Below are 19,383 nucleotides of genomic sequence, written 5' to 3'. Positions count from 1 at the left end.
TATTAAAGTCCCTCTCCCTTGTTAAAGGCCCTCGCCTTCGGCTCTGGGCCTTTAACGCTGGAGAGTGCCTTTAATAGCCGGTATAGCCCTCTACGGCGGGCTATAAGGCTAAATTATTTGTTGTGTGCATTGGCCACTGTGATGAACCAAACCGAAGTGAAAAAGGGAGTCGATGCTAGGCACCAATTAATTTTAAACTTCGAAAAAACGTACTACAAAATTTCTAGATAGTACATCCCTGCAGTAAAAAATAAGCTTGAACTTCCATACACACAAGAACACACAAAGTGGACATAACCGTGGCTATTATTTTCAATCTTTATTTGCAGTTGTTAACAGCAGCGTGGGTCACAAAACACAAGATTAGACCTCTTTACTTCACTTCACAGTAACTCAGGTTCATACTGTCTGAGAAATCAAAATACATACAAAAGGGGAGAGAATGAAACAACTTGTACACAAGTGTCATTGTTGAAGGTAAAAGGTCTCCTGGGTTTAAATGCAAGCCATTCAAAGGTCCTTTCACATTCTCTGGTCACAATGAATTCCTGAGAGGCGCATAGCAAGATTTCTGAAACAAAAGTGATTTCCCTTGAAACTGACAAATATGCGAAAAAAACTAAATGCTGTTGCTTCACGCTTATATATTTCTCTGTACTACCTAAAGACCAGTGCTTTGCTGTAGTGCTTGTATGCATAGGAATAAGGGGAAGGGCACCCTATTGTCCATAGTGGATGCTACCCTGGCTCGCGATGACAACTCCAATGCTATGCTATTTTATGTGTAAAGTGCACACATACAAGCGCTTCCTGGTGCTGGAGGAACCCAACAGGCGGGATACCACATCGCGAGGAAGGTTATTATTATCTGTTAAAAGTCAGGTTTTTAAGGCACGGTTAGACATGGAGTAAACTTTGTTCAGCTTAAAGGCCATTGGGTATAGAATTCAATTATATGCCTTCTTCTTTCCTGTGGCCTATCAAAGAGCCCGAATGAATGCAAGGTAACTGGCACACCATACTCTGGTTAAGTTGAAAAAAGCAGCCACTAAATTGGGGTAAAGTAGGCCTCTCACAACCCGGGGCCTCCATGCTGCTGCCCCTGCTGCACTTGTGATAACTGCGGCCCCGATATTTACACATATCTCCAACTTCTTAGATGACTATTTGCTTTTACAAATTAAGGCAAATATAGATTTACCAAAGCACATTCAGCAATGCAACCTTGTGGAATGCTGCACTACAAGGCCAGGCAGTAAGTTGCAAAATATGTACAATCATGATGCTGTATGTTAAATATGGAATCCAGTTATTATCTATAAAAACATAACAGTAAACACATTTTTATAAAAAATGAAAATATTACATATTAGGGTTTAAAAAAGGAGAAATTGGTTAGAAAATTAATATGCAGAGCTCTTTAAAAATGTAAATGTAAACAAATTCAGACAAGAATGTGTTGCTGTAACTGCAGAAAGCAAAACCTCTCAAAATCCAACAGGCAGGTGGTTTGGATGAGTGTGTGAGAGTGAAGACCTTCCCAGTCTTCTCACTGATATGGTCTCAAGGCTTTCCACATGTCTTTGGTTTGTTGTACGGCTTCAGGGTCATCTGAGTAGTCCAGACAATCCGCATCCCACATTCCAATACCACCAAGGCCACGCTCCTTCACATACAATGCCTTCATGGAAACACTCTGCGGGTCGTCGTACCAAACCTGATGCAATGAGCCTGTAGTATCCTGTAGAAATGGTACAAGCACATCCAACTTAATGTGTTATTTAACATTACGTACATCTTCTTGAAATAATAATTAAAAAAATATATGTATTTAAATATGAACAAAACTAATTTTTATCTTGCATATTAAGAGGCCAGTGATAATACTCCACTTCACACATCCTTTAACTCAACATAAAACCTTCTCACACAAAAAAACTAAGAATAATATAAACATACTTCACAGCACACTACAAACCTACTACATTTAGATCACAGTAACCCACAACACAATACACTATCATACAGCCACCACACCATCCCTATAGGTAAGTGCTTTCCAAAAATCCTCAATGGCCACATGACAGATCACAACAGCAGAGCACTTCGCTCACACCGAAAGGAAGACACATAGATTTGAGATGATAAATGCTTTTACGCACACAGTTTTAAGATCCTAGACTATCCTACTTGTGTCTAGAGGAGGTTTGCTAGGCCCAGCTCTCCCCACAGAGCACCCCAGATGGCACACCTATAACATGAATTCTAAAAAAGCTTACAGAAGTGGCTAGACAATAGCACATTGTAGTAATGAGGAACACAGGTGCAGATAAACAAGTTCTTTATTTCTCAAGTAATCACACAGAATGCCGTCAGCTTGTCAACGCGGAAGCCCCTGCTGCTATGTCAACATTCCATAGCAAGCGCCGGGCTGTCCAGTGGACTGTACCAAACCTGTGGAGGAAGGAGGGGGGGAAACACGGAATGGAAGGTGAACATTACCTTGCAAGTTACAACACATCATCCTCCTTAAGGGAGGAACAAAAGGGGTTGAACCTGGAGGGGGAGTGTAAGGGAAAGGTGGGTGACTGTCCTCCCTGAGGTGCCAGGAAGGGGAGCATAGCCCCGGGGACTTGACTAAGAGTTCGTTTCACAGTGGACCCTTAAAACACCTATGACCCTCCTGCCTGTTGCTATCTCATTTGGTAATGTTTGTGCCACTGAGGGGAGATCCTAAGTCTATCGCTCCTCCTGTCTTGCCTGGGTTTTCCACTGAGGTCTCCCCTTTCCGCCCATCTAGTGTCCCTCTCAGGTTTTCCTCCCTCTGCAGGAACCACCCGGTCATGACTCCATAATCTACCGTCCTCCATGACCACAGAGTTCCTATTTAGCCGTTTGATGGTTGTGGGGGCATAAAACTTGTCACTCCCCTTTCTCAGTCTCTCTGGTTTCTTTATGTAGGCTCTTTGTCCTTGCTGGAGCTCTCTTTCCTTCACTCCCCACTTCTTATTATACCATTCCTTGTATTTCTGTTGACTGTCTTCAATTCTCCTCTTGATCTCTTTGGGGTCGGTCTCCTCTATTTGTTTTCTCCCCATCCAACCAGGTGTGAGTTTCGTGCCCGCTTTCCTTCCCCTCAGCAACTCAAAGGGTGTGCATCCTGTTGTAGACTTTGGGGTGGTGTGGTATGCCCACAACATGTCTCTTATGGCCTCCTCAATGTTCTCCCCCGCTTGATTGGCCAGCTGTATGCACTCCTTCAACATTCGGTTAACTCTTTCCACTTTCCCGTTTGCTTTGGGGCAATACAGTGGTGTGCGGATGTGGATCACCGAACAGTCTTTGAGGAACTCCTTCATCTCTTCTGAGACCAGTTGTACGCCATTGTCGGTCACCAGAGATGAGGGCATTCCTTCACGCGAGAACACCTCTTTGAGGAATTCGATTATTGCTTTAGTGTTCACACTGTGGACAATCTTGCAGGTTATCCAGCTTGAAAAGTAGTCCACCAGGACCAGTAGGTACCAATCTTGGGGTCCCTTGCCATGGATTGGCCCGGCTATGTCGAAGCCCAACTTGTTCCACGGCGCCTCTGGAACTTCTACAGGTGACAGTGGAGCTCTCCTCGTGATCTTAGACTTGTCACTCAAGCCGCACGCGTAGCAATCGCGCACCTTGTCCTCCATTTCACTGTCCATTGTTGGAAACCAGTAGTCAGCGCGCAGTCTGGCTTTGCTCAAACTTCTGCCTAAATGTCCTTCGTGAGCTAGTTCCACTATCTGATTTCTTAAGGCTTCTGGAGGAACTAGTTTCCCTGACTTCAGTATAAAATCTCCTTCCACTGATAAATCTTCCCTCACGTTCCAATACGATTGGAGCTCTGTCTCCATGTCCTTGCACTTCTTGGGCCATCCCATGAGTATATGTCTCTTCACCATTTTCAGTACTTCATCTTGTTCCATCTGGGTTTCCCATGTAGCTTTTTCCACCGCCGCTAAACGCACCTCCATAATAGAACCTCCCTTCAACTCATCTTCTTCTTCTCCTTCGGCGGGTGCTCTCGACAGGAAGTCTGCAACTCTATTTTGTTGTCCCGGAATGTAAGATACTCTGAAGTTGTAGGCTTGCAGACCCACGGCCCATTTAGCTATGCGGGGCGTCATGCTTTCCATGTCTTTTTTTGTGAACAGTGAGACCAGGGGTTTATGGTCTGTCTGTACTTCAAATGGAATTCCCCAGATGAAAAACTTGTAGTGACATATAGCCCAATAGACTGCTAGAGCTTCTTTCTCTATGGTCGAGTAATTTTTCTCGGAAGCAGTGAGAGTTCTTGATGCGAAAGCCACCACATTGACTTTGTTCCCTTCCTTTTGCGCTAGTGTTGCCCCTATTCCTCTGTTGCTGGCATCCGTAGCGATGATGGTTGCACCATTAGGGTCGAACTTCCCTATGAACGGGGCTCCGATGATAGCCTTCTTTATGCACTTCATGGACATTTCCTGTTTCTTTCCCCACCCAAAGACGCTGTCTTTCTTGATTAAGTCTCTCAGCGGCTGTGACACCATTGCAAAATCCTTGACGAACTTGGCCATATATTCAGCAAGGCCTAGGAACGATAGTATGTCCTCTTTACTCTTGGGAGTGGGAGCATCTCTCACTGCTTTCACCAAGTCGTGCTTAGGCTTGATACCGTCCTCAGATAGTGTGTGTCCTAGGTAATCCACTGAACTTACACCCAGTTTGCATTTAGATGGCTTTGTGGTGAAGCCTACCTCTTTCAACTTTTCCAACACACTTCTAGCCATTTCGTTATGTTCTTCTTCGCAACCTCCAAAGATCAGTATATCGTCTTGGAAACAGATGGTGTTCCTACAGTCTTTTAGCACATGTTGCATGACCCTCTGGAAGGCCGCAGCCGCTGACGCCAGGCCAAACGGCATTCGTTGAAATTTGAAATTGCCAAACGGCGTGGTGAAAGCCGTCAGTATTTGAGAATCCGGGTGGAGCTTGATTTGATAGTAAGCAGAGGATAGGTCCAGCACACTGAAAAACCTGGCCCCCCTTATCGTGCTTAACATTTCACCAATCCTAGGAAGAGGGAACCTGTCTACCAGAATGTTCGCATTAAGGTCCCTCAGGTCCACACAGAGTCTTATGCTGTTCCCTCCATCTTTAGCCGTGATCACAATCGGGGCTAACCAGGCTGAGCTCTCGATTTCTACGATAACTCCCTGACTAACCAGCCTCTGAAGTTCTTGCTGGAGGGGCTCTCTCATGCGTAAAGGTATGGATCTAGTCTTGTGCACTACAGGTTCTGCCCCATCCTTTAGAATTATCTTGTGCATGTAGTTCTTAAATACTCCTAATCTGTCACTGAACACCTCTTTGAACTCTTTTGTGAGATTCTCTGATATGCCTACTGGGTCAATTAACAACACCTGCTCTTTGTTGTTCGGATCAAGTTTGATACCCAACTGCTTCTGGTGCCTCCAGCCCAATAGGGTCGAACCACTCGTGGATACATACACCTTTCCCACCGTGTGCCTGTCCTTGAATGAGATTCTCATTGTGACCATGCCCTCTAGGGGGATCTTCCCTTTGTTGTACCCCTTGGGACTAATGTCAGGTGGCATCATTTTCACAGTATGGTTAGCAAATTTATCTTCAAACACATTTTTGTCTACCAACGTGTATGGAGAGCATGAATCAGCATACATATTAAACATCACACCGTCAAGTAAGACATCACATTTGGGGTAAATGTCATCATTGTTCTCCTCCCCATCCCCCACTTGGAAAATGTAAGATTTTTCCCCTTCCTCATCCTGGGGGGACTCCTCAATTGCATGCACTGCTTTGCCAGGAGCTTTGCAAACTTTAGAATAGTGCCCCCACCTGTTGCACTTTCTACATTGAACATTTCTTGTTGGGCACTTCCAGTTATTTGCCAAATGGTTTGAACTCCCACATTTGAAACACACTATGGGACTGGGCTTACTGCGATTCACCTCTCTACTTTTGTCCACTATTTTACAGACAGATTCACTCTCAGTGTTAGATTTGCTTTCTACTCTCTCTTTGTTAGTCACCTCCTGTGATTTCATTTCTCTCATGCATCGCGCGGTGTGTTCTAAACCCTTAGCTATATTTATGGCTTCCTCTAGATTTGGGTTCTTAGTAAGTAATTCTTCTTGAGTCTTGGTGTCATTAGTGCACCTTACCAATTGGTCTCTAATCAAAGAATCTGTGAGTTGACCAAATTCACAGGTGGCTGATAAGCCTCTCAATACTGCAATATAATTGCTCACTTTCTCCTCCCTCTTCTGCACCCTCTTGAAGAACTTATGCCTCTCCATCACCACATTTATCTTCTCTTTAAAGTGAGCCTCCAACTCCCTCAGTGTGCTTTCATAGACATTGACACCTTCCTCCACTTCCTCTTGATCATCCTCAACCAGTCTCCCTGTAATGTCTTCATATATTTTCCTCCCATGCGTGCCTAAATTGTGGAGCAGTATATGTTGTTTCCGCACGTTGGCATAGTTGCTACCACCTATGGCTATTAAATATGATTTAAATATGCCTTCCCACCTTCTCCAGGGAATAACTGGTTCTCCTAACTCATTGAGGAAGGGTGGGGGTTGACTCATTCCTGCACCTGCCATTGCCATAAAATACCTTAAATTCTTTATAGGCCTCCTTCACACTCGAGAAAAAGCAATTCCTGCCCCAAAATGCAATGGTTCTAATCCAAAAAGCTAAATATAACAATTTGACTTCACTTCCTAGTCACCTGCTTTCTGCCTCATACTCGACAATGTCATTAACTGGGTACTTTAAACAGTCCTCTTTCTGCTTCCCTAGGTTGGGGTAACTGTTCCCATGTGACCGCTTACCCCCTCCCCTCTAGGCGGGAACTTCCTGTGGAGAAACTTCTCTTCAATAGTTCCTGTCAGGACGGAGCTGCCTGTCGAAAGACGACGTCGCTGGATGCTTTCGCCAATCTACACTAAGACTTGTTCCACTGGTTCAAAATCCACAGCGCTGCTCCTCAGTGTGCTCACGCCACCTCAGGAAATGAACACCAAAACCCTGGAGATCACCGATCTTTATGCGAGGAGAGCTGCCGGTAAGCGCGCAGCCTCGCGCCCCTTTCAGTCAGCGCAGCCTCGCGTCCAATTCCAGTCAGCGTGTCTACCACTCGAACGCCCGGGGCTGAGACACTGCGGGATATTCAGGGCACTATGCGTGTAGCAAGGCAAACAGCAGGTCTGCCTACCGCCCCTCTGTATAAGGATTCAATTGGATTCCTTTCGGGCCACTCTGATTCTTTTTTCTCCTCTACCAGCACAATTCTAATAGATTCTGCCGCCTGTGCCCGACCAGACACCCGAGCGAGATTTATAACGCTTAGTCTGTTTCTTGCTCCTCACATAACACTCGGCTCACCCAGTCAATAACAAATTTCGATGCCCGACCTGGCACCCGAGTGAGTAACCAACCCACAATGTAAAATACACACTTACGGTAATTCCTTACTTGTGGTCTTCTTATTTCTCTCACGACATTATGCATCGATCACACATTCCATCAATATCTTTACTCCTCAGACTCCGCTTTCTTTATTTTCCTTTCTCCGTTGACAGGCGATCAATTCACCCCAGGGACACGGCATCCACTGTCCCTGGCACAGTTTCCTCTCCCTCGTCGCCAAGAATTGTAGTAATGAGGAACACAGGTGCAGATAAACAAGTTCTTTATTTCTCAAGTAATCACACAGAATGCCGTCAGCTTGTCAACGCGGAAGCCCCTGCTGCTATGTCAACATTCCATAGCAAGCGCCGGGCTGTCCAGTGGACTGTACCAAACCTGTGGAGGAAGGAGGGGGGGAAACACGGAATGGAAGGTGAACATTACCTTGCAAGTTACAACACACATACACCTCATTTGTCAACCTGAAGGAAGTGACCCACTTAGGGCCACCAGGGTCACCTTGGACCCCCTCTCTCAGCCTTCCATACTAAATGAAGAGTCGAAGAGACAGTGGAGAATATTCACCAATAATTATTTATTAAATGCGCTCAGAGCGGGACTCCGTCTGCCCAGTCTAGAGAGAGTGCTATAGAGGGAATTGAGGAACAGTAAGCATAAAGATATATTATATGCATTGCCTGGTTAACTACTACACGCCAACAATGGAATTTTCCCAACAGATGTGGGTGAACAACGTAGAGACAGAAAAAGGCTCCCACTATCGTATCTTGCACAGCTAAGAACATATTCAAGGCTGTCCTACCCAGGGCTACGATCACACTACCAGAGAGGTGGGAGAGACTCTCTAACAAGGAGAAAACTGTGCACTGGCACAAACAGTTATTCATTACAGAAACAAAACTTAGGAAAGGGCATTTCTCGGAAACACATAGGATTAGTTTCGAATAGTATATAAAATGGAGCTTAAAAGAGAAATCTACTAATATAATCTAAAAAACCTTGCATATGTTCTGCAGAAGGTCATAAGTTGCCTCTTTCTACAGCATCATCTTATATTAGGACACAGGACTAAGGCAACAATATGCTGCCAACTTATACACTGCTGAACATTTAATGTTTTGTATACTTGGCTCTAAGCTCAGGGCACAGAGTGTAGAAAACAACTTCAGCCATTGAATCAACCAGGCGAACAGGCCAAATAATAAACACAAACTTTATGGCCGTATGACTAACAGCCTCCACAAGCCTCATAGCTGTATGACATAAGAATCATAAAACTTTCTGAAAATCTCGGGAGGTTAAAAACCGCCAGTTATAATGAAGTAACTCCACCCCATTTCCATGCATTGGTCACTATCCCATATAGGACATCATTGTTGGCATCATGTAAAATGCGACCAGGAACATATTTTTTCTTAGTTTTCCTACCAATAGATAAACCATTATACTGGTCAAAAACAAAACGTATTGGAAGATGATTAGCGGACATTAAAAGAAATAGAGAATGATGCTGACACCTAATAATAAATTGGCTGGGGCCTAACAACTCCCTTATGCACAGACATCAATGTAACCTGATTATATTCATCTGCTTTTCTTCTCAGGCAAGAGTGGAGGCCAGGGTTATCACCGTTGTCAGCTATTTCCTGCCCGTACCTGGTGTATGATCTGATACAGGTTTAAAGAACTGTTTTTTGATCAATTTCCCCCAGACATGCCTCTGATCGCACTTAAGGTAAATTCTTTCCTCAAAGTAGTAAAGTATTAAAACACCCTGTACACATTTGCTTATTCCTAGATTGTGGGCGTCTTGCCAAAGATGAACAATTTGTAAATCGCGCCATTTAGTAGCTGGTAATTCCTATCAGAATTAGTGTGGGATAGAAAATGATCGAGAGATTCACTGCTGCAATAGTTTTACACAGGACAACTTCCTAGTTTGTGTTTAGTATTGGGCAAGTGGTGAACATATGAACCTAGTCAGCTGCATAAATCTGACATCGGAAGCAGAGCTGAGAAGAAATTGTAGTTTAGCTAAAGTAACATAAAAATGGAATTGTATTTTATATTTGTGAACTGCGAGTTCTAAAGGGAGCGTACGTTCAGCAAACAAGTGGAAGTGACTCTGTAAGATCTTGAGTGACTTCCTCTTATGGCCAAGGAGACCATTTTTAAGTATGATCTTCTAGTTTCAAAGGAATACGTCATAATACACAGAGATCTTAAGCTGTGGGTGGTTATACAAATTCCATTTTGGGGAGGCTCTAGCTGATTAAGATTTAATTTTCTATCTAGGAAGAAAGTCACAGGTTAGTAAATAGTGTGGTCCCAAATTTGGTAATGTGGTCTTTTAGACTTGGCCCTTTTTGCAGGGTCATCCCAGAACTTTTTGCTTTCCTCCTGGTATTTTTTCTGACATGTCGTTGGTGGTTTTAGGACTCTGGGCTCTTTATCACTACTGTCCAGTGTTAAAGTGCATGTGCTCTCTATGGTAAACGTGGTAAGATTGGTCTACACCTGTTTGGCATATTTAATTTACCTATCAGTCCCTTGTAAAGTGGTATCTCATATACCATGGGCCGGTAAATTAAATGTTACTGGTGGGCTTACAGCGCTGCTTGCGCCACCCACCAAAGTAGCCTTTCAAACCGGTCTCCGGCCTCTGCCATTGCAGGGCCTTCGCACGCAGTTTACTGCCGCTGTGACGTAGCACATAAAGTGAGTGCCACATCTATGACTCCCCTTTTACCACATATCAGTCACCCTTAAGGTGGGCCCTAGCGAGCCATGTGGGCAGGGTGCACTGTAGGTGAAAGGTAGGACATGTGCCTTAACTGTGTGGCATGTCCTGGTAGTGACAAACAGCCGATTTGGTTTCTCACTGCTGTGAGGCTGCCCTCTCATAGGAATGCATAGGGGATTCCCTGATATATGTTTCAGTGGTAATTCCTGATCTGTGAGAAGTAGCGTGACAAGTTTGGTATGTTTGGAATAGTGGTAATAAATGCTACTTAGTGGAGTTCACAGATTTATTATCGCTATTTTAGAAATGCCACTTTTAGAAGTGGGCATTTTTGTGGGCTATGTGTCTTTGTGCCTGCCTGTTGTGTATATTTGTCTGGCTCTGGATGACCGGGGCTGGAGGGGGAGGGGGGTGCAGTGGCTCCAGAGGGGCTGGGTGAGACAGCTCTAGGCTGAATAGGTTGATCTGCATTTGGAGTAGTAGGAGGAGTAGCACCTGGACCTGAATAGGATTGTGCCTGCCTTATACAATGCTGGCTCCGACCCCCTGTGGTGTGTCTAGGGCCAGAGCCTACGCTAACAATGGGGACTGTTGTGCACTTGTTAAGTGTTCCCCACAACTGTTTGGGACTAGGTCCAGTGCCCTCTGCCAGGGCAGAACAAAGACTGGAAGTAGTATAAATATTGGGGCTGTGACCCCATGAACTAATGCTTACTTGGAGCTGAAGGACTGCGGGCGCCAGGAGGAACCGTCACGAAAGACTCCCCCTCTGCTGGAGGGCCCTGTTAGCTGGCCTGCCTGGGTCCAGCTCTGACCTGTGTGCTTTCGAGACTTGGGGCTCTGCAGGAGTCCTAGGTGTTGAGCCCCTGGCATGGGCTTGTACTGCAGCAGCACGTGGTGAGTGCTGTGCTTGGTGCACCACCCTGGAGCGGGAGGAGCACTTTGTCCTTACTGTGCCCCTCAGAGCTGTGCCCGCACACCAGGAGCGCGTGGTGGGCGCTTTTACATTTTATTGCTTGAGCCCGAAAAGGGGGCTCCAACTGTGCTCATAACGAGCGCTGTGGCCGGGAAGGAAGTCAGACAGCACATGGGCCTGATGGCAGAGCCCACGAGCGAGAAGCAGAGCGGGAAGTCAGGCGGCAGCAGCCTGGTTGTAAGTGGACCCCCCTGCAAGGAGGAAATCCAGCCTCGCGGACAACCCTCAGCTGGGGGGGCGGTGGGGGGAGGGCACAGAAGGTTTCCAATGAGAGTGTGGTGGGCCCTCTCCCCTTCGTGAGGCTTAAAGTTGTGGCAGCGCAGCGTGGATCCAAAATCGACTGAAGTCAGGACAAGCCAGGCTGACTGTGGGTGGAACTTCCCCCCGGGAGAGGGGGCCAGGCAGGAGCTATGTCTAGTTGTGGGCGGAGTCCCACGAGGCAGATCGAGTCGGAGCCTCGCGGACCCTTGGTGCAGTCCAGGGGAGGGTCTGCTCGCCTGCAAACAAGGGACCGGGGAGCCCGGGTGAGGAGCCCTCTTGCCTGCATTTTACCTGAGCCTCGCGGCCTCCACTTCTCAACTTTCTGCCTCCCCCTGCTTGGTAGAGGGAGAGGCGGGCCACCCGCAGCAGACAGCCTCTCAGGTCAGTGGTACCTGAGAGGGTCTCCCGCAACGGGGAGGTCGCCAACGTTGTGCCCGTGTCTACGGTTCGAGGTCCCGTTGCAGACCTGCAGGGGACATTGTTTTTCCTACTTCTGCAGCTAGTGGGGTAGTTGGAAGCCACGTATCTGCAGAAGGGACCAGCAGTTGGGAGAGCCCTGACCTTTGGACAAGGGCATTGCGGGAACGCCCAGGATGGCCCCTGAGGATAAGGCCAGACAGCTTGAGGTTCACCCCTATGTTTTGGATAGGCGTAAGGCAATTAAGTGATGTGTGCATCTTATCAGTGATTACGGTGCCCTAATGATGGGGGTTTACACCTAATGCTTCCTATTAGGGTGCACTGACTATTAGGATGTTTGCCTAATATATGTGTGCATAATATTTATGATATTGTTGGGGATGTGTGCCTAATATCCTAGACTAGGTCATCCCGTGATGATGGTGATTCCGATATGTGCACTGCTACTGATAGTTTATGCATAATGTGGTTGCGATAGGTGTACCCTTACCAGTAGTTGCTGTTTTTTTTACTAACTGTGAATTATGATGGTGATGACAGTGTCCTGATTGGCCCTGTAGTTCATAGAATCCCTGTAAAGTCATACCAAGTACCAGGTGGCACAGTGTATATATGTGATTATGTTCTAATATGTTTTATGAGTAATACAAAGGCTATTTTATTTAACCTTGTGTGGAGTTTCTTTTGTGGTGTGCCTTTTGGGTCGCTGCTGTGTGTCAGTGTTGCGCAAACACCTTACACATTGCCTCTGGGATAAGCCTAAGCCTAAGGTGCACGCCCTAGCCAACCAGAAATCCCATTTCTAACATGATCCTAAAAAGATTTGGAAAAAACCCTGGCAGTACACTTGTTGGAGTAGTTGCAGGTCTGATGTCAGCCAGGATGAACTCTTGGGAATCAAACATATTTGGGGTGATTGATGGTTGTTCCCAATTGGTGAATATCCATGAAGGAGGATTTATCATTACCATTCCAAAGATGTACAATATGAAGTAGCTACTACTTTCTGATCAGGCATTACCACTTAAAAGTGTATAAGGGAATTCCCAATGCTAACCTGTGAGAGGAGTAGGCCTCACAGTAGTGTAAAACGAATGTAGCTATTTGTCAATACCAGGACATGCACAACATAAAAGTACATGTCCTACTTTTTATTTACATAGCACCCTGCCCTTAGGGCTACCCAGTGCCTATGTTATGGGTGACGTGTAGAAAAAGGGGAGTTTAAGGCTTGGCAAGTCTTTTTAAACACCAAGTTGAAGTGACAATAAACTGTACACACAAGCCCTGCAATGGCAGGCCTGAGATAGATTTTAAAGGCTACTTGTGTGGGAGGCACAATCAGGGCTGCTGGCGTACTAGTAGCATTTAATTTACAGGCCATGGGTATATAGTAAATCACTATACAAGGAACTTAGAGGTAAATTAAATATACCAATCGTGCATACACCAATTAAACACATGTTTAGAGAAGAAGCATATGCACTTTAGCACTGGTCAGAGGTGGTAATGTGCTCAGAGTCATAAGGCCAACAAAAAGATTCAGCAAAATGTGGAGGTCAAACGCAAAAGGTTTGGGGGAAGACCACCCTAAGGATGACAGGTATAACAGGCATCATAAAGAGCATATAGAAAAGGATATGAGGGGCAACCTTGATGAGTGGCCTGAGAGAAATCAAAGGGAGGGGACTGTGGATTGTCTGCTAATTGTTAGTACTGTCTGGGGAGAGTGGTAAACTGCAGTGGAAAACCCACTTGTCATTACAACCAAGAAAGATGACAGAACTGCCAGCTGAATAGCCTTTTCACAATCTAGGGAAACCAAAGCTAAAGGATGTTGGATTGTTTGGGCTTAATCTACACGCCAATTGCAAAGTTGGTGTGGCATGTAGTTTTTCATCCCAGGAGAAAACTGTGTTTCCATGGCGACATGAGATGTACCAAGACCTTTCCTAAATAGCTAGCTAGCAGTCTGGCATAAATCTTACTATCTGGGATAAGAAGTGAAATGGACTGGTAAGAGCATAATGCTGAGACAGGCTGGCCTTTTTCCAAGAAAGCCATTATTCATGCTAATAGGAATGGAGGCACCCAGCAGAGTATATTGCATGAGGTAAAGCATGACTGGCAATACTTTTTAAGGTAGTAAAGAATTCACTTGATAGGTCAATGGTGCCTAGAGTCTTGGTTGAGGGGGCACTGGATATTACTTCTAATAGCGTGGCCAGCAAAACTTGGGTCATTAGGTCTTTGATTTTCATGGAAGATAGTAAAGGAATAGTAAGGTAATCTAAATACTGTTCTTTCAGTGCTTAAATCCTTCCCCCACTGACTGTGCCTTCCTTAATGACCCAGATCAGTTGACTGGGGGTGAGTGCTTGCAATGTTAAACACTTCGTCCATCATCCCCTTTGGTTTTTCTTTGTTTGCCCTAAGTTGGCAGGGTATGCCCAGATGTGGGTCCCTTGCTCACTTTGCCACTGGCCTGGCTGATGACGGCTGATTAGCCAGAAACCGGTCCCAGAATGCTTGTTTCCGGTCCAGGGAAGATATGGCTTGGCAGTTCGGCTGCACTGTTCCCAAGAGGCACAGGGTCAGACTGATTTGCATATGGCCGTGTCTGAACTGGGTGGCGGAGTGAGCTAAAGAATGATGATGGATTAAACCCAGATCAGTTGACTGGGGATGAGTGCTTGCAATGTTCAGCACTCCGTCCATTATCCCCTTTGGTTTTGCTTCCTTAATGACCAGCATCAAAGAAAGGTACTCTTTGCACATGACACACCTGATTCCTCACCTTCCTGTCCCAAAAGCAGTTCACCTCAGGAGCCACTCTATGAGGTGATGAGACCAGGGATGGATGAGCACAGGCAACTGAGCGGCGAGGGACTTGGCAATGACTGAGATGGGTTCAGGTCCAGGGACCTGCAGGATGTATAAGCAGCTCAACGTAGAGAGATGGCCTGTTTCCTCTTCTCCTAGAGATTCACCATTACCTGACACACGACAACTCCTCCATCCCAGCCTGTTATACTCATCTGTTCCTCCCAATGTACCACCTCTGTTGCTGCTCTGTGTGCTCTCCAAGGAGGAGTCTGGCACCGCCCGCCAATTTGCACGCGCCCACCAGAGAATGTGGTGCAGTTTATTATCCCTAAGGGCTCAGAGCAGGATGGCCCGACCCACTCGATTGCGAGCCACCAGTAGCTCACAAACACCTTCAGAGTACCTCACAGCCTTGAGTTCATTTTTCAATCAGCACAGCGTCACAATTTCCTTTTAAAGTTAAGGGAAGTCTGTATTTATTGTACATTATTATTTTAAGGCTGCAGATAGAGGAGCCTGATAATGAACAGTGCTGGAGTCAGATTTATGACCCAGGGCACAGAGGTGAAGAATTGAAGCACTGAGGTATTTAAATCTTAAATAAAAGTCCTTGTCAACTCAACACCAGAGCACCAGAACAAAATGATGCTTCTGAATGCTTTTAAATGGGAAATTTAAAAAGAAGACTTAACTTAATGATTAAGTTAATTCTTCATTTTAATTTTATCCCATTCCAAAACGTTGAATTACAAACAGCAGGCCTCTTGCTCCTAGTGGCCAGGATATTCCCCATATAACTGAAAAATACTGTCATTTTTTAAAAATAAAAGTGGATAAAAATCTTTCTATGACACATTGAGTCAATGTTTTTATCCACTTTCAATTCAGCAAATGACATCTTAATATTTTTTTAAGCCTGTTTCTTCACTTTAAATTCCTCCTATTTACAAATATGGATGCATTTTTCTGTTGTAAATATGGCACCATGACTACAGGGCATTTGTACACAGCAGGCATCTTGCTCTTAGTGTTTGATGTACTCTGCCTCAGACACCTTCAATACCAGCCCCTTCCAAAATTATTCATACTTTTTTATTAGTTTGTTTTCACATATATTGTTGTGTCTGTCTCTGTGCAAATTCTGTACAAATACGCCTGCTGATGTTGCTTGATAATGTTGTTGGCGCTGTTTGTATATGCAGATATATCATATATACATTTGAGGACAAACTATACATATTTCCAAGTTAAGGTGTAGGTGCACTACAGAGGATGTAAAGCACAAGGGTTGGTGCATTGAAATGTATTGTTACAAGGGAGCGCAGTTAGGTAGTATTGCACATTAGATTGTTTGAGCACATATATTAGCACATAGATAAGAGCACATACATGATGTTGTCTAGTATTTGAGGGTGGTGACAGTGAGTAAAGTGTGATGCCCATTGGGGAGAAGGAGGTTGTTGGCAGCCATAGCTAAGCAAGCCAGGACTCAACTTGGGGTCAACATCACGTCGTGCAATGAAGCAGGTGTGTGAGTGGAATTGGGGGCCTTGCAGGTACCTTTCTACCAAACGTACCAGAGACATGACATGATTCTGCTAGTTTAACCAGTTCATGTCAGCAAGGGCCCAAATGAGTTGCAGGACGTCATCACCTCATATTCTCCTCTCATACCAAGCAAAGATGTTCCTGGTAAAACTCAAAGATGTTGTTGAGGAGTTTATTCTAGTTACCAGAAAGCTGGCTGTTCCTCTCCATCACATGTTTCTGGATCTGTAGATAGATGTCCCTTGTGCCCATGTGGTTGTTGGAGTGTATAGACCCCTCCATGTTGTCAATTCAATGTCATACAGAAGCCTGCTGGTTAAAAAAGCTCCCCTCTCAGATATCAGATCCTGCCCAAGCCAACCACCCAAAAATGCGTGGACATCTCACTTGTTCCTAAATGTGACATTCAGGGCAGACTTCTCGGGGGGGAGGGCATACAGTGGAAACCCACGTATAGAAGCTACTCCACGTTTTTACACATACTCCTGTCTCCCCTAAATGAAACTTGTTAGAAATGGGATTTCTGGTTGGATAAGGCTTGCATCAAAGCCAGGCAGAAACCACAACTCTTGTCAGGGCAAGGGAGTTACACGCCAAAGATAACCCCTGCTCACCCCCTTGGTAGCTTGGCACGAACAGTCAGGCTTATCCCGGAGGCAATGTGTAAAGCATTTGCGCACTCACACAGCAACAACATCCCAGGCACACTACCAAAGGAACTCCACACATGGTTATATAAAAATAGCCTTTGTATTCTCATAACACATTAGAATAGTAAACACATAACATACACTGTGTCAACTGGCACGGGCAATGTTCACAAGGGATTATTTACACATGACAGGGCCACTGTCAGGATCAGCACTTAGCAGAAATTGAAAAAGTAAAATAGATCATAAACATACAACCAGTAACCACTGGTAATCACTGTACTCCACTTCAACCTGTAACATAACCTACATTATGCACAGTCACATCAGGTGCGAATTACATTCTGCGCCAACCTCACCAGCATAAACACATTATGCAATCTCCTCACTAGTCTAAACACATTAGACCCCACCTCCTAAGTATAACTCACATTAGGGGCATACCTCACACAGTGAAATATAATCTCACTAGCATAACCACATGAAATGCAAAGCAACCTCATAATCATAAACCATATGTAGAGGTATCAAACAGGGTGCGTAAAACATATTAAATGCATTACATTTCCTAGCACCACATCGCATGAGCATATCAATCATATTGGGGCCTAGTGCCCTATCCATCTACCAGTCCCCCTGGCCAACTCCAAAGGGACTCTAATGCCCTGTGTCCAGAATGTCAGGGCGCGCTGCCAATGTAGCGAAAGTCAAGGGTGCACCATCTGCGCAAACCTAAACGTTGCAGCTGCCCACTACTTGCTGGGCAGCTGAGAACCATCACACGAGGGCCTAAACGATGCAGCTGGCACTAAGTGCTGCGCATCTGGGGGAAGGCCTGGCACTTATGTGCCACCTCTGGCCCCCTCAGGGACTCTCTCACGAATTGCGCCTAGACAGGGCAGCTTGGATTAAATTAATTGAGGCATGGGCTCTCACTGGCCCTTGAAACAAATATGCCCCGTGTTGGAGCCATCTGGCTCTCGAAAGAAGCATGTCCCATGGAGCACACTGGCTCCTTAACTAATTGTGTGCCAACTGGGGTAGAAGAACTTGCCCCCAAGCACTGTGGAGCGCAGTGGCGCTTAAAATAACATGCCCACGAGGTTGGAGCAGCCCGTTGCCATCCGGAGCCGCTCTAAATACACAAACCACCCTGTGCCTCGCTCAGGCACCAACACTTGGCCCCACGGAGCCACTTAGGCTCTGCGAATCACTGTGCCCACGTTGGAGTGGGCCGCTCCCCAGCGGGAACACTCAGCACCATTGCCCCACAGTGGCACCAACCAAAACACCTATGGAGTCCCCCAGCCCTTCTTAATTTACCGGGCTGCTCGCTGGGGTCTCCTTTCCATGGGACAGCAGCACTTCTCTTTCCACGCGGTGGCGGCAGGCACCGACAATATGCCTCGAACCGCCTCCGCCCTCTAGCTGCACTTGCTGGAGCTTTCTGACTCCCGGCAGCTTCTCCCGGGAGTCAGACATCTTCTCCCGGGCCATGCGGCAGCACCTCCTCTGTGGCTCGGGGCTTCCCTTCATCTCTAGGAGCCCCGCGATACCTTCGGCCACCTCCTTCCCCACGGGCCCATCGCGGCGTGAGACAGCTTCCCCCGGGCAGGGGGAAGCGGAAATGACACACTCCAGGCCCCGCCCATAGTCAGGCGGCAGGGGCCTGGCTTCCGCTTTTGCGCGAGGGCTGTGGTGGTGATTTTCTCCGGGGTAAAACGAGGGGTAGGCTCCCTCGAGATTCAGAATAAATGTAGAAGCAGGGTGGGAACCTGCTCTAGTTTGAACTAAAAACACAGCAAAGTCGCGGGGTGGGCACACGCGCATTATTAAATACCGCAAGCTGCCATAATGCAGAGTGGGCACCTGCTCTCGAAACATGCCGCAAAATAAGGGAACCAGTATGCGGGGTGGGCACCCGCTCCCAGCCGACATCACGGGGGAATCCCTAAGCTGGGGATTCCCCCCAGCAGCGTCATGCAGCCCTGGGGCAGCGGAGCTCCAGCGTCCCAGGGAATGTGAGCAGAGCACTCCAGTGCACAGAAAGAGCCAGGTGCATTCCAAAACCAAATCCAGCACTCACAAGGTGCTGGGGCAGCCTCCCAGGGCTACAAGCAGTCCAGCAAACAGGTTCCAGGGCATAGCTGGGCCCAGGGAGGCAGCTGCCAGAACCTGTCACTCACAAGCCAGACAGGCAATTCACATCACACTGCACACAGAAATGCCAACTTCTAAAAGTGGCACTTCTCCAATAGCCACAATCAATCTGCGAACACCATTGCGCAGCATTTATTCTCACGAGTCCGCACATATCATAGTTGCCCCTGCGCTCCTCTCACATCAGGAACTACAAGGGACACACATCTCCCCCATGCACTCCTATGGGAGGGCAGGCTAGTCTCACCACACATACACAGAGAGCGCACGCATTTTACACTGGACCACAGTGAAAAAGTGCGCAG

General features: G+C 46.4%; 1 protein-coding gene across 1 annotated transcript in view; it reads right to left on the bottom strand.

The window, feature by feature from the left end:
• Positions 1-300: 300 nt before the first annotated feature.
• LOC144776515 (di-N-acetylchitobiase-like) overlaps positions 301-19,383 on the bottom strand; it is a 216,022-nt gene continuing 196,939 nt past the window's right edge. Inside the window, exon 7 of the mRNA XM_078659272.1 lies at positions 301-1,741. Within this exon, the coding sequence (XP_078515398.1) occupies positions 1,550-1,741 (192 nt within the window). The 3' untranslated portion in view covers positions 301-1,549. The remainder of the gene's footprint in view (positions 1,742-19,383) is intronic.

This window comes from Lissotriton helveticus, chromosome 1_1, assembly GCF_964261635.1.
Source record: "Lissotriton helveticus chromosome 1_1, aLisHel1.1, whole genome shotgun sequence".
NCBI classification, from domain to species: Eukaryota; Metazoa; Chordata; class Amphibia; order Caudata; family Salamandridae; genus Lissotriton; species Lissotriton helveticus.
This window is presented reverse-complemented; position numbering and strand designations above follow the sequence as displayed.